Raw genomic sequence first — 16,284 nt, forward strand, 5'->3', positions numbered from 1 at the left:
GGGCAGGGGGGCAAAGGGCATGGAGGGTAGGGGGGGCAGGGAGGGTGGGGGGGGCAAAGGGCAGGGAGGGGGGGCAAAGGGCAGGGAGGGGGGGACAAAGGGCAGGGGGTCAAAGGGCAGGGGGAGGGAGGGAGGGGGGGCAAAGGGCATGGAGGGTAGGGGGGGCAAAGGGCAGGGTGAGTCTTGGACGCGTAAAATAACCCATTCCCCTGCGTTTACTCACCTTGCACACGGCCGCGCTCCTGTTCCTACGGGTACCGGCCACCGTCCTCCTCCACCTCGGGCTCCTCAGCGGAGAGGCTGAGATGCTCCGGTGAGGAGGTGCTGTGCTTTTCGCGGGGAGAGGCGGAGACAGCCGGAGGAGCGCCCTGTGTGAGGGGAGAGACGCACAGTGCGTGCTCTGTGTGTGTGGGTGGGGGGGGGGGTGAGCGAGAGCGCCGGGTGAGGGAGTGGCCTATGTGTGGTGAGAGTCCCCCGCTGTGTCCCGGGCGCTCGCTCCGCTCCCCCGCTGACTGTAGCGGCATCGGGGGGGGGGTGAAAGCGCGGGAAACAGGGAGACACGGGGAGTGGAGGAGGTGCGCGCGGGTCACGATGACTTGGATTTCAGGCTGATGTTCGGGGAGGAAGAGGCGGAACCTCCGGGACCGGCGGGTAAGAGACCAAGAGATGTGCTGCTAACACTGTGAGCCCCACCTATGTAACAACCCCCCACCCCCCTACCGTGTGTGTGTGTGTGTGTGTGTGTGTGTGTGTGTGTGTGTGTGTGTGTGTGTGTGTGTGTGTGTGTGTGTGTGTGTGTCCGTCCTTTGGCCCGTCACTCCGCCTCAGGCCAATGAGAGGTGTGCGGGGGCGGGCGGGCGGGCCAAGGGACCAATGAGATTTCCCCTAAGGACAGAGGCCATGCAGGCATACAGTGCTTTCACAAATATAGTATAAGATTGAATTTTCACTTGTGTTGAGTGCCTCTTCTGATTTTTTTGAACCAGCTGCATTTCCCTGCATGGTGATATAAATTTGTACTAATTTTATATTTAAATAGGTGGTTTGGGTTTGCGCTTCATTTATTTTCTGCATTGTGAAAGAAGTTTGCAAAAAATTAGAAATACACAGAACTCTGGGGATTAGAAGCTATTTAGTGATTTATATAGTCCAAGTTAATAAAAAGATATGTTTAGCACTCAATCCAATGTAGTACTGTATATTTACCAGGGCCGCCAACAGAAATCATGGAGCCCAGGACAAATGGAAGGAGCAGCCCCCCCCCGCCCCCCCAACCCATAGCGCGCAACTTTTACTTTACTATTTTCTGTATTGTAATAGGAAAAAAAACATTACCATGCAATCTGTTTATTTTAATATTTTCAACAAAAGACAGATACTCAATGCTACATCCAATGTGACAAAAGACCTGGGGGGGATTCAGTATGGGCCTGGGGGGGTGGGGGTGGAGCCTACAAGCAGCCGGAGGGGGGCCTTCAATTGGCAGGCGGAGGGCAGATGGAAGGCATGTGGGTGGTTGCCTGCCTGCGTGGGTGACTGGCTGCCTGCGTGGGTGACTGGCTGCCTGCGTGGGTGACTGGCTGCCTGCGTGGGTGACTGGCTGCCTGCGTGGGTGACTGGCTGCCTGCGTGGGTGACTGGCTGCCTGCGTGGGTGACTGGCTGCCTGCGTGGGTAACTGGCTTCCTGCGTGGGTGACTGGCTGCCTGCGTGGGTGACTGGCTGCCTGCATGGGTGACTGGCCGCCTGCCTGGGTGTGTGACTGGCCGCCTGCCTGGGTGTGTGACTGGCCGCTTGCCTGGGTGTGTGACTGGCCGCCTGCGTGCCTGGGTGGGTGACTGGCCGACTGCGTGCCTGGGTGGGTGACTGGCCGACTGCGTGCCTGGGTGGGTGACTGGCCGACTGCGTGCCTGGGTGGATGTGTGACTGGCTGCCTGCCTGGGTGGGTGGGTGACTGGCCCTAACTGCCTTGACTGCCTGGGTGGGTGGGTAACTGCCTTGACTGCCTGGGTGGGTGAGTGACCTTGACCAGGTGGATGCTGCTTCCTGCTTTCCTGCCTGCCAGACGCTTCAGAGGAAGTTTGTCCATAGTTGTTGCCTCGCTTCCGCCCCGATCCCCACGGCTGCTGCTCGGGGGGGAGGTGGCTTGTAGGGGGGGGTGGGCGGGGGGGAGTAGATGGTGAGACTGGCAGGCTAATTCTCGCAGAAGCATTTAGTTTCTTTCCCCTTCCCCCCCTCTCCTTCCCCCCCCCGCCTGGTCCCCGTGGCTGCTGCCCGGGGCTGGGTTGGCAGGCGCGAGGGTAGCTGGGTTGGCGGGCGCGGGCTCACCCAGGTGCTTCCCCTCGGTCCCACGTTGGGACCATGCTTCAATGGACATGCGCGCTGAGACCTCTGCGCATGGGGATCGTCGACCAGCTTATTTTTTGGCACAATAAGCATGAGGACCCGATCGCGCCACCGCCGTACCCCGCATCATTTTTTCTGACATTTTTTTTTATTGTTACACTGGCACGGCCGGGGCCCCTGACTCACCGCCGGGACGCCAAACCCGGCAGACACCCCATGTTGGCGGCCCTGATGTTTACAGTAAACTGGAAGCATCTGAATGCGTTTGCAAGTACAAATGAAAGGCCAAGCAGCCATTACATTTGTGTCCCTGGTATAGTGTAGCTGTCACACATTTGGACACCACAGACAGCATTGTCTTAAAGAAATTCCCAGCCTGCTGTGAGCAAGAATTCATCATGCATTGCTGGACTGTAATTGGAGTGTAACCATAGCAGCTGGGACATCAGAGCTTTCGCACTGTAAGAAAGTGGTGGTGTGTGGTGTCCAGGACCATGATGGGTACACTCAGATCTTATCACTGTGAACTTTGTATAGGCACATTACATACAGTTTGCATTTAGTGCTTCAGGAATTCTGTTCACCTAGTTTTACAATGCGTATCAGATTATGGAAGATTTTTTTGTTTATTTCCTAGCTTGATTTTACCCTTTTGTATAATTACTGGTTGTGTAAATGATATACAATCTGTAAGCATAAAGATAACATTTCTAAAATAAAAATCCACAAATGAAGGAAAGTATTTAGAAAAGCTACATTATCTAAATTATTGAAACTATTTTTTAACTGTGTGGATATACCCGTAGAACTTTTATCATGAGTAACGATTTGGTTAAATAAAACAAGTGATTTAATTTTTTTAAGAAGTGTCTAGTTTACTTCAATGCTGCCTTATAGACATGCATGAATACAGTGCAGTGATCTGAAAAGTAGTGCCATGCTAGTGCTAAACCACAAAATCCAATGAGCTTTTACTGAAGGGGATTCAAATAAGAAAAACAGGCGTACTATAATACAAAAATGGTTATAGGTAAATAGAATATTTCTATAGTACTTGACTAATCTGTTTGGCAAATGGACTTCTTATGCCATGCATTAAGAACATATATGAATGCATTTGTTTCATGGTTTAGTGTTCGTGCTTAAGGTTTTGTGTGCCTTATTCATCTGAATATTCATTTGCTCCTTTTAGAGTGAAGCAGGTGTTAAAGAATTTCATATAGTACAAGTATCGAGTAGCAGTAAGAACTGGAAGCTGCAGAAATCGGTGAAGCCCACAGAAGACAAAGGTATGTGACTTATACTCTGCTGAACTCCCCCTCCCCCCCCCACCCCCCCAAATAAAAAGGCTGGCAGATGTGTAAACCATCTCAATAAGTCTTGTAGAGGGAATAGGTAGAGGTTTTAGGGGGCCGGCTTTGCTGCAACATGGTGTTTGTAAGAGCGTTAGATGTGAAGTCAAAACAGCTGAGTAGCAAACAGACCAACCAAAGCAGAGATGCTGGGGGGAGGTGCGGACGATATCAAGGTCTTTGAAGTTGTCTGTCTTGTCCTGATGAAGTTAACCCTGTCCATGCTGGCTTAGTGGACAGGAGAGGTCAAGGTGAAGCATATGGGGGAGACTCTTAGAGGGGCCACCTTTGCTGTGACTCAGGTGTTTCGAAGAGCATCTGAGGTGAAGTTTGTGGGGTCTGTTCCCAGTAGTAAGAATGAACAATGGTGGACATTTGTATTAGCTGCACGTGGCATGCCAGAGGAAGGCCAAGAAACTGACCCCCTGCTTGATATGCTAGCTGCAGCCACGACGGGTGGGTCAGCACAAGAGGCTGTTATCAGTGAGCAGCTCATAGAATCACAGGGATCAGCTTTTTTTTATTTTATTTTTTTAATGCCAATGGTAATACCCGAGTTGCAACAAAGGCTTTGCTGCCATTTGCTGATGTTACAGCCGCTCTGTTATTGGTCTTTAGTAAAATATTTCTGATGTATATTTAAGTATTTCCACGTTCACACATTACCCTGCTCTCACAGCTCTACCTCTGCACAATCCCTTACTTCTTTGCCCAACACCAACTCCTTCAATGAACAAAGCAGCTCTCCGAAACACACCAACGTTCTTATCCCCCTCCTCCCTGTACCTTATGTTTCCACTTGCCCTTCCATTTAGAGTGTGCGGGGCAGAGCCCTCCTACGAAATTATAGCTGCATGTTTTCTAGAGAAAGGTGTAAGGGTCCATTCTCAGAAAGCGGATTGAAGAGGTTAACCATCTGTTATTAGGAGAAAAGTGGTGTTCGTCATTTACTAACATTACATATTTTTTGATCCGCAGTTAGGGTTGCCAGATGGCTTTCCAAAAATACTGGACACAATGGTAAAAAATGCAACCCCCACGCCCCCGAATACATATGAAAAATACCCCCACATCCCCAATACATATGAAAAATACCCGCACTTCACCAATACATATGAAAAATACCCCCACTTTCCAAATACATATAAAATATACCCCTACATCCCCAATACATTTAAAATATACCCCCACTTCCCTAATACATAAATAAAATATACCCCCACCCACTGTAATAAACGAGACGCTTGGTTGGAAGAAAAAAGGTCACAGCTTTATTTTGAACCACATGTTAAAACCCCAAACTGTCTGCCAGCACTAATGTGTTGGGCCATTGATCAAAACGAGGAGAGGGGGGAGGCAGGACCTCTTCTCCCGCCCCTCCTATAGCAAAGGGGGAGATACTTGCCTGGACTTTCGGCTCGCTGACTGCCCAGGATGCTTCTGCTAACCGTCGCCCCTTAGTGGCAGCGTAGACCAAACCATACAGCCGGCTTTCCCACTCTTAGATGGGGCATAGAAGGCCCGACGGCACTGCCGGCACCTCCAGACGGTCAATCCATAGTTGGGGCTCTAACCAGGCCCTCCGACACAGTAGGCACCCGCACCTTTACCTGTCCTTTGCATCACCGCTGGCCTGGCAGCTCCAGCAAGCTGTGACGACGAAATCAGTGTTCCTGTTTGATAAACATCAAGTGCTTTATGGAGATATTCATTGTGTTTCTTCCCCATTAGATACTAAACTAACCGGCAGAGAGAGGGCCAAAATGTGTTTTAAAGCTGTAAGATGCAAATCCGTCTTAGGTAAGATTACGTTTTTGTTTTACTTCATTCTCAATGGCTACAATGAGAGTTCTTAATATATATTTATGTATATCTCGATCATGAGCTTTGAAGAGCTTATTGTTCCTAAATTATAACATTTTACATTCTAAATGGCAGATGTCGTGTTATGTATATATGCAGAAACACAAACAAAAATGTCCAAAGCACTTCAAAGTAATAAATAAAAAGGTAAACGTTATTTATTCAGTTTATAAACTCCAGTCCTCAAGACTCAGGTCAGGTTCTAAGGATTTTCCAGCTTCAGCACAGGTGGCTCAATCATCAGATTGGGCTGAAGATTGTGCTGAAGCAGGGATATCCTAAAAACTTGACCTGTTGGGGGGTTCTTGAGGACTGAAGTTGAGCACCCGTGATTTAGACCATAAAAACTGGGTGACATTTCAGACCATTATATCAAATGTTATATCATTTAGACCAGAGCTTTCCAAACTTTTCATGTTGGTGACACACTTTTTAGACATGCATCGTTTCGCGACACAGTAAATCTGTTTTATTTGCAAACCGGAGGTTAAACTAACCCCTTATAAGAGATACGGACACATACATAAATTGTAATAACAAAACGTATGGGGACACAACATATCTCATGAAAACCTTTCATTTATATTTTAAAAAATATATAATTTGTAAGATAACATACATTTCCAAAATTGTTGTCATTTATGGGTGAGAGAGGGTGATGCCATAGTTTCTCTTCTGTGTTATGTATGTATAAATATATTTATTTGTTCTTGTGATACCTCAGATGCCGGTCCGTCTTCAGAAAGATATACGTTTGGTGACATTGTTTTTGGAGGGGAACAGGTATGCAAGTCACAACCTTTGAAGTCAGCCCTCCGACAAGTTAAACAATTACTAAAGGCACAGTCTGCATTTCAGGCCCCCTGCTGAAAGAAAAAGCTTTTCTGCTTTTCATAGAAATCTATTTAGGGAAGTTTTATGGAGGGCTAAAGTATGATTATATTGCCTACTAGCTGAGAGACCCGGCGTTGCCCGGGATGTAATGTTCCCGTTCCTCTCTCTCCTCCCCCCTCTCTCTGTTTGTCCCCCATTCACATCAATCCAGTCCCCCCCCTCCCTCCCTCCTTTACAGCTTCATGTAGCGTGTGTGCGTCAGTCACTGTGTGTTTGCTCGCGCGTCAGTGAGTCTGAGGCAGAAACACAAACACACACAGACTGACTGACGCACACACAGTCAGTGTGTGCCTCAGTCAGTGTGTGCGTGCGTCAGTCAGGCTTTGTGTGCGCGTCAGTCAGTGTGTGCGTGCGTGCGTGCGGCAGTCAGTCAGTGTGTGCGCGCGGGGCGTCAAAGGCAGGGGGGGGCGTCAAAGGGAGGGGGGGGGCGTCAAAGGGAGGGGGGTGGCGTCAAAGGGAGGGGGGGGGGCGTCAAAGTGAGGGGGGGGGCGTCAAAGGGAGGGGGGGGGGCGTCAAAGGGAGGGGGGGGGCGTCAAAGGGAGGGGGGGGGGCGTCAAAGGGAGGGGGGGGCGTCAAAGGGAGGGGGGGGCGTCAAAGGGAGGGGGGGGGCGTCAAAGGGAGGGGGGGGGCGTCAAAGGGAGGGGGGGGCGTCAAAGGGAGGGGGGGGCGTCAAAGGGAGGGGGGGGCGTCAAAGGGAGGGGGGGGCGTCAAAGGGAAGGGGGGGCGTCAAAGGGAGGGGGGGCGTCAAAGGGAGGGGGGGGGGCGTCAAAGGGAGGGGGGGGGGCGTCAAAGGGAGGGGGGGGGGCGTCAAAGGGAGGGGGGGGGCGTCAAAGGGAGGGGGGGGGGCGTCAAAGGGAGAGGGGGGGGCGTCAAAGGGAGGGGGGGGGGCGTCAAAGGGAGGGGGGGGGGGCGTCAAAGGGAGGGGGGGGGGCGTCAAAGGGAGGGGGGGGGCGTCAAAGGGAGGGGGGGGGGGGCGCCTCAAAGGCATGGATTCCTCCCCCTGCATTTCCTGCATTGGACAGGAGGGGGGGGGCAGTGGACAGGAGGGGGGGGGGCAGTGGACAGGAGGGGGGGGGGGCAGTGGACAGGAGGGGGGGGGCAGTGGACAGGAGGGGGGGGCGGGGGGCAGTGGACAGGAGGGGGGGGCAGTGGACAGGAGGGGGGGGCAGTGGACAGGAGGGAGGGGGCAGTGGACAGGAGGGGGGGGGCAGTGGACAGGAGGGGGGGGGGCAGTGGACAGGAGGGGGGGGGGGCAGTGGACAGGAGGGGGGGGGCAGTGGACAGGAGGGGGGGGCAGTGGACAGGAGGGGGGGGCAGTGGACAGGAGGGGGGGGCAGTGGACAGGAGGGGGCAGTGGACAGGAGGGGGGGGCAGTGGACAGGAGGGGGGGGCAGTGGACAGGAGGGGGGGGGCAGTGGACAGGAGGGGGGGGGCAGTGGACAGGAGGGGGGGGCAGTGGACAGGAGGGGGGGGCAGTGGACAGGAGGGGGGGGGGGCAGTGGACAGGAGGGGGGGGGCAGTGGACAGGAGGGGGGGGGCAGTGGACAGGAGGGGGGGGGCAGTGGACAGGAGGGGGGGGCAGTGGACAGGAGGGGGGACAGGAGGGGGGACGCAGTGGACAGGAGGGGGGACGTAGTGGACAGGAGGGGGGGGCAGTGGACAGGAGGGGGGGCAGTGGACAGGAGGGGGGGGCAGTGGACAGGAGGGGGGGGCAGTGGACAGGAGGGGGGGGCAGTGGACAGGAGGGGGGGCAGTGGACAGGAGGGGGGGGGGCAGTGGACAGGAGGGGGGGGCAGTGGACAGGAGGGGGGACAGGAGGGGGGACGCAGTGGACAGGAGGGGGGGGCAGTGGACAGGAGGGGGGGCAGTGGATAGGAGGGGGGGGCAGTGGACAGTGAGACACACACACACACACACACACACACACACACACACACACACACACACACACACACACCTCAGTTGATGCGCCCTTTCTTTAGTTCCGTTTGGCGCCGGAGGTGGGGAGCGACACCTACCTGTACTTCCGGGCGCCGCCACCGTCTGACTCGGCGCCGCGAGGGAGGAAGGGGGTCCGCCATCTTACGCGCCGCGTGGCAGCTGCGGGAAGCGAGGTGATTTGGAGCGGGGAGGGGGGAGAGGTGATTTGGAGCGGGGAGGGGGGAGAGGTGATTTGGAGCGGGGAGAGGTGATTTGGAGCGGGGAGAGGTGATGCCGCTGGGGAGGGGGAAGAGGTGATGCCGCTGGGGAGGGGGAAGAGGTGATGCCGCTGGGGAGGGGGAAGAGGTGATGCCGCTGGGGAGGGGGAAGAGGTGATGCCGCTGGGGAGGGGGAAGAGGTGATGCCGCTGGGGAGGGGGAAGAGGTGATGCCGCTGGGGAGGGGGAAGAGGTGATGCCGCTGGGGAGGGGGAAGAGGTGATGCCGCTGGGGAGGGGGAAGAGGTGATGCCGCTGGGGAGGGGGAAGAGGTGATGCCGCTGGGGAGGGGGAAAAGGTGATTTGGAGAGGGGAGAGAGAGGTGTGTGTGTGTGTGTGTGTGTGTGTGTGTGTGTGTGTGTGTGTGTGTGTGTGTGTGTGTGTGTGTGTGTGTGTGTGTGTGTGTGTGTGTGTGTGTGTGTGTGTGTGTGTGTGTGTGTGTGTGTGTGTGTGTGTTAGTTATTTTTTTGGACCTTTGGCCCGTCACTCCGCCTCAGGCCAATGAGAGGTGTGGGGGGCGGGCCAAGGGGGTGGTGTGAGTGTGTGAGGCCAATGAGAGGTGTGCGGGGGCGGGCGGGCCAAGGGACCAATGAGATTGCCGCTAGGGACACCGGACATCCAGCAGGCAGGCATGCAGGCAGGCAAACATACAGTGCTTTCACTAATATAGTATAAGATGAAATGTACATTTTTGTTTGCTAAGTGGACATGATGCTTATTTAGGTCATGCATATAACATAGTCTCTCTTTCTTTCACTCATAATTATACATTTTGTAGATCATTAGTTCGACCACTCCATGTGCAGACTTTTTTTTCCGAAGTTGCTTATCGTCCCAGCCGAGGAAAACCCCACTGTCAAACACAGATGCATCTGGGAAGTCGACACTGGATGCGGCCGTCAGGTTGATACAGAGGTGCAGTGAAGTGAACCTAAATATGGTTGTTCTATGGAAGGTGTGTAAAAAGAATTTTGTTTCTGAAAAAGTCTAATTAAACACCATTGGTTTTTCTCAGAGGAAATATAATATAATTTAGCCAATTAAGGTAATTCTGTAATCTACATCGTACTGGTGAGCCTCCTCTGCATAGATGACTTTTTGTTTCTACAAGACCCTGCCTTCTTTTTCTCTAGCGGTCAAACAAAAAGTAAATCAACAGTCTTTACTTAATTAGTACAGTCTTAACTTGATAGTACTAAAAATAATTAGGGTATAGTATCACCAATATTTTCAAGGTGTTTTCAGTTATTTTGAAAATGTTTGTCATTGTTCAATGTGCAGTGTTGTCATGCTTTGTGATGCAAGAAATGTGTGCAATGCTCAATAAGTGAATTCCTAGCACCACCATTTATCTGCTAAATAGGGGGTCAAAAGTGTGCAGGTAATGCTTGTCATTATGACCCATCATTTTTAATTCTTCATGTGACAATTCATTGTCTTCATAAGAGAATACATCCTTTGAACTGTTGAGTGTGTAGGAGAATGACGAATGCTTTTAGATAGTGTCTTAATGGGAAGGTGATGAATATCACTGTTAAAATGGCTAATGTACTTTAAATGATAAGAGGGGCATATGTTATCACTTTTGTATTGCAATTTTCAGGCATATGTTGTTGAAGATAGCAAGCAGTTTATCCTGGAAGGCCAACATCATGTTTCTCTTCACACAGTTGGGACTGAGGCTTTATCTTTTCCACAAAAGCAGGTAAACATTGTTTATGTATTATTTTTTAAACTTTTTCTTTTTAAAGCTAGTGGTGTATGCAACCCATTGCAACACAATGCAAATTGTATAATAATAATAATAATTTGATGCCTTGCTGAAGTGCTACCAGTTCTCATCTGTAAAATGTAAAAAATATAACTTTTTAATCTTTTCCAATTTTTGTATTGTAACACGCTAAAGGATTATTATATTGCTTATGAAATATATATTGTTGTTTGCCAAGTGGACTTGATGCTCATTTAGAACATGCATTTGCCTCCCTTTCCCTGTGATCCCTATTATTGTATAAATCAAACGGAATCTGTTTTGGTCTCTCTAGACTAATTACCATGACCAACTGTTGGAAATGAATGTGTGTTTAAGTATAATGTTTTGAACATTAGTGTTCATTTCCCCTAGATTATAGTGCAAGTGAAGTGCCTATGATCATTCAACATTCCAGCAAATGAAAATAGTATTGGACACCGTATTTATTTGTGTATTGTGTTTTTTTTTTTCTTCCAAATCGCTGGATTTTTTAAAAGAATGTATTGTAATATATTTTTGTGGATGTCCTTTTAGGAACAACCAGAAATGGTTCTCTTAAAATTTATCCGATCCGAAAACACTGCGGCACCTGCAAGGCCATCAACAGAACAGCTCTCCAATTTAATAAAGACAAGCCTTTACTACCCAGAATATTTCAATCATCCGTTCCATCACAAAAGGTGAGCCTATACAAACTGCTTTTCACCTTCAATCATTAATTTATTTTAGTGGTCTTCACCTTTTTGCTTATCAACCACATGCAAAACCCTCCGTGCCACTCTTTCACTGCAAAGAAACATAACATTTCAAACTTTTGCTGCTGAAAGAAAGTAAGTGAACACTTAATTAGCATTTTTGTATTTTTGCTAAAATGGCTGTTAATACACATTTTAATATACAGTACCATATGTGCATGTGAGTTACATTGATTATGGAAAACTTCCAGTTCAGTGATTTGACCAGATCGTCCAGGGCTGTCTGAAAGATAATATCCTAGAACCAGGGCCACCAAGATCTGGGGTCAGCTGAGACAGATGTCCCAGATCCATTAGAGGAAGGGGCCTGCCTGACTTCCATGCGGTGGGCTCGCCCCCGCTCCTTGCTGAAGAATTGGGAACCCCATGTACTGTAGGTAATGGGCCTCGGGCACTCACAAATCCTCGCCCCAATCCGCAACTCTGGTGGCATTCCCACGTTCCCTTACATCAACCTCCATCCCTCCAAGTGCTCCACCCTCCACTGCTTGCATGTCTGCTGAGGCCCTGGGAAACCTGTCTAATACTGTAGCTTGCCTAGGACATTGTCATAGGTATTGGTTTGAGCCATATTATTGTGATTGGTGCTATTAAGAACAAGGCAAATATTAGTTTTTTTCACTCTGCGAGGTTCGAGTTATGTATTGTATTTTCCATTGATATTTGACAATGTTTTATGGCAGTTAAGTTTTCAGCCCTATTAAGAGAAAGTGATTTATTTATTGTGGCTTCTCCAAACGTTTAAGCCCTGGTCTTATAGAGAAACTCATTTCAGTGAAGATGTATTCCATACTGTCCTAAGTTACAACTTGCCATCTTTTGTACATTAACTTTTACTTTTATTACTTTTGTATCTACAAAAAGCTTCTCCGCTGTACCTTTGAATGAATGAATGACTGATAACCTTATCTTTCTTTTCTAAATCTTTTTTTATTCTCTCCTGATCAGTTTTATTTGATGCACTTAAACCAATTTCAGCTACTGTTCTTATTCAAATAGGGTTTATTCTGTTTATAGTCTTCTGAAAATAATTGCTTTTAGAATTGTGCTCTGAGGGGTCTTTTCTGTAAGCTACAATCTTAACTATAAACAATTCACTATAGTGAATTGGCGTTACAAGTTGTTAATAATGAGTCACTGAATAGATCCCTATTTAACCATTTACACAAGATCTGTAAACTGTCATATTCATCTTTGAGTAGTTTTTGATCCTACTCACTATCCCATCTGACTTAAAAACAATAAGTGGATGTAAGAAGTCATCAGATACGACCCTATTCCTTAGCTACTTTGGCTGTTGACAGTACTGTGCCCTGGATCACATATTCTGCCTCTTATTGGTCCATGTGGTTACTAGCTTCCCTAAGCTTGAAGTTCTACTTACAATTAAAGTAATTTGGTAAATACCTTCACTGCTGTATAGCCTGTTATTGCATTGTGCTTTTTCATGTGAACTTAAGTATTTCAAAATTGTTAGAATGATTGACACTGTGGGTTTGTTTGACTTTTGTTTATTTTGTTTTTATACAGCCTCTGTTTAGTTCCAGTTACGCTTGTGCTTTCCAATAGTTCTCAGGCAGATGTTGATGTAATAATTGATCTTCGGCATAAGACAACAAGGTAGGTGTATAATTATTGAATTGCAATCTCGTGTTTTTCAGTCCATTCCTTGGGGAAACACAAACCAGGCTATGTTTTGGGGATTATTTATATATTATATTATATATATATATAATATTCGCATAATTGTGAGTAAACGGAGCATGTCACACTAAATGTGCAGGAGCAGTGGTCCCACGTAGAGGACCCTCTAGAGGCAGGATAGGTGGATAGGGTGCACTGAGGCAGAAAAAAGGAAAGATACCATAGCGCAGACTGTACAAAAGTTTAATCTGTTAAAAGCACTTCACAAGTGCACACTTACAAATTCAGCTGTATAAAAGAGCGTTAAAACACAGAGTGAATTGGGCGAGAGACGTTCTCACCGCTCCTTCTTCCCCTGGAGTCACGCCTCATGGGATATGAGCGCTGTGCAGCTGGTGCTCCTGAAAGCGGCCGCAAGAAGCACCAAGTCAGCTGGGCGTCCTTCCCCCACGATGTCACTCTGTTGACGAAGCTATTCAACATAGTGAAACGCGTCGAATCGAGGCGAGAACGGAGTGACATCGTCGGGGAAGAACGCCCAGCTGACTTGGTGCTTCTTGCGGCCGCTTTCAGGAGCACCAGCTGCACAGCGCTCATATCCCATCAGGCGGGAATCCAGGGGAAGAATGAGCGGTGAGAACGTCTCTCGCCCAATTCACTCTGTGTTTTAACTCTCTTTTATACAGCTGAAATTGTAAGTGTGCACTTGTGAAGTGCTTTTAACAGATTAAACTTTTGTACAGTCTGCGCTATGGTATCTTTCCATTTTTCTGCCTCAGTGCACCCTATCCACCTATCCTGCTTCTAGAGGGTCCTCTACGTGGGACCACTGTTCCTGCACATTTAGTGTGACATGCTCTGTTTACTCACAATTATGTGAGTATAATGTTTGCGGATTACTGCCTTTGACGTATTGAGTTCCAACCACAGTGTTGCACTATTTATTGTCCTGTTCTTCTCCAGGTTGCAATGTGAGCCTAGACGCGCCCCAGATATACAAATTAGGGTTAACCTCTTAAGGACTAGATAGCGCTGTAACTCATTAATACTTTGCTCTTATGCCACATTTATGGGCTAGAATTCCACTCATCATTATTTTATTCTTCCTCTTCTGTAACTATCTAATTTCTTTCTTACTTACCTTTTTTTTCTTCCACTCCCTCTTGTTGACTTGATAAACCAAGGGGTGGGCAGTGTTACCCGACATGAGTGATAAAGGAAAGCAGTGTGTAAACAGCTTGGTTCACCAACTCTACTTAATAGCCCAACACACTGGTATCGCTATTAACATGAACTAGAAAACCTTCCCTTTGATCTTAACACTTTTAATATAACACAGTTTTTACGGGGATTGGGCGCAGGAGGGGCGGAATGAGGCAGAACGACTAGCTTTTGGTGCTTACAGAATGTAACAGATTTTCTGGACCTGTCTGACCCACCCAATCTCACATTGGCCCCTGTGGTCTAACCGGTCCCCATTACATGGTCGTGTCTGGTGGTGCACCTGTTGGCAACAGGACTCCTGAGTCTCCCGCATGATATTGTGTGGGGAATGCCAACCCAGACAGGCAGCTGAGGTAGTGTGCGTGAGTCCTACTTATATCCAGTGCAGCGCCTCCACCTCATCAGGATCTCTGCGTCCGCAAGGAGATGGTTCTGATGAGGAACTCCTTCTTGGTGGTGCCTTCCACTGGAGAGTAACTTCACACTCACACAGTCTTTGAACAGGGCATCTTTATTGCTTGTGATGGTGGTATGGGCCAGCTGCCCCTCACAGCTAGCAGTCTAGCCGCTCATCTCTCTGCTGCACTCCATTAGGAAGGTTCCTTCTCCTCTAATAGAGTTGCTCTCCACCTCTCCCCTTAAGGAGATTCACCAGCATGGCTACAAGAATAACACCCATAACATTTTCAGTTTAAATTGATACAATGGACTTTATTTGTATTTCTTCTACAGTACAAGCCTAGACAACTTAAATGTTGTCCGATGGTTGGATTAACCAATCCCCCCAAAAAAAAATTAAAGTCAAAAGTCCACAACTTTACGAATAGGTTGCTTACATTGTTATAAACAGTTTTAAATCAGATTCCATTTTCTAAAAGCAATTAATACATTCATTTTTATTCCTTTCCTACAGTCCTGAAGCTCTGGAAATCCATGGTTCATTCACTTGGCTTGGGCAAACGCAATACAAACTTCAGCTGAAAAGCCACGAAGTCTGCTGCCGGCAGCTCAAGGCATGTTTTGTCCACACAGGAATCTACAACCTTGGGACTCCTCGAGTGTTTGCCAAACTGGCCAACCAAGCCACTCTATTTGAAACTAATCAGCAGAGCTCCATGCCAGCACTGATTGTTATTAATAATGTTTGACTGCTTTTCTCTCAACCTAAAACTAAACGGAATGGATCAAATTAATCTTGTTTTAATATTAGAGTTGCTATGTTTTTTGGGAGGACGGGACGAAAATGCACATTCCTCAATATCTAATGTGCAAGAGATTCCATTGGATCAGATAGTAAATGTTACGACTATTTGACTCTTTATATTTCTTTATGCAAGACACTTGGGACTGAAAATACACCAACTTTTTTTTTTTGTTTGTTTCTCGCTCATCTGTATAGACAACTAATTTTATTATTGCACAGGAACAGAATATTCTGTATATGTAATCAAAAAGGGCGCATTCATTACGGATGTATTAGACAGCGGTTCAGAAGTTTCCCTTGTTTAAAGCCGCTTGTTATTCTGAACTCCAGATTTCCTGTAAAGTGTGTTAGCTGTCATTTACACTTTTGTTTTTCACTGTTCTTTCAAACCTGACAAATTGTATTTGAGAGTATTGAAAGTTGGGAAATGTTCATGCTCTGTGACTAGATTAAATGAGTTCCTGAATATTTTGCAGCCCACTTGTTAACAATTTCATTAATTCATCTCAATATCTAATGCACTATTTCACAACCATGACAGTCATTGAAATTACGTTATTCACTTTATTATGTAACTACCAATTGAGTTGATCACCTCAATTTAATTAAAAGTATGCTTTTCAATAAATGATGTATTATATTTATAACAAATGTACTGTAAATAGAATAAAACATACGCCATATTTGATGTTTAAAGACTTTTCTTGCAAATAGTAGGCTGGTTTCAATGGCCATAATATATATTACTTGTTGCTTAAATATGTTAACAGTACAAAATAATGTATATAAAACATTAAAAGTTTTAACAAGTCTGTGAGTAAACAAATGTAATATTTTTACTATTGTTATTGCCTTACCTCATTTCTTAGTGTCTACATAAATGTCATTCATTCAGTGAATGCATACAGATATTAAATGGTGTCCATCAAATGTTATGTGGTTTGGACATCACGGATCACGTTTGGCCCCTTGCACAAAAGCACCAACCATGTGTGATAGCTGGTATAGAATTTAAAAGAAAAGTTGGTGCCATGGGTTAGATGAACTTGTGTACA

General features: G+C 47.5%; 1 protein-coding gene across 4 annotated transcripts in view; it reads left to right on the forward strand.

Annotated features, from left to right (window-relative positions):
- TRAPPC8 (trafficking protein particle complex subunit 8) overlaps positions 1–15,917 on the forward strand; it is a 91,075-nt gene extending 75,158 nt beyond the window's left edge. For all 4 annotated transcript variants that reach the window (XM_075584725.1, XM_075584731.1, XM_075584734.1 and 1 more), the window contains 8 exons: positions 3,537–3,633; positions 5,428–5,496; positions 6,284–6,342; positions 9,428–9,604; positions 10,253–10,354; positions 10,937–11,082; positions 12,688–12,777; positions 14,939–15,917. In XM_075584725.1, the coding sequence (XP_075440840.1) occupies positions 3,537–3,633; positions 5,428–5,496; positions 6,284–6,342; positions 9,428–9,604; positions 10,253–10,354; positions 10,937–11,082; positions 12,688–12,777; positions 14,939–15,173 (975 nt within the window). In that variant the 3' untranslated portion in view covers positions 15,174–15,917. The remainder of the gene's footprint in view (positions 1–3,536; positions 3,634–5,427; positions 5,497–6,283; positions 6,343–9,427; positions 9,605–10,252; positions 10,355–10,936; positions 11,083–12,687; positions 12,778–14,938) is intronic.
- The last annotated feature ends 367 nt before the right edge of the window (positions 15,918–16,284 follow it).

Source organism: Ascaphus truei, chromosome 2 (assembly GCF_040206685.1).
Source record: "Ascaphus truei isolate aAscTru1 chromosome 2, aAscTru1.hap1, whole genome shotgun sequence".
NCBI classification, from domain to species: domain Eukaryota; kingdom Metazoa; phylum Chordata; class Amphibia; order Anura; family Ascaphidae; genus Ascaphus; species Ascaphus truei.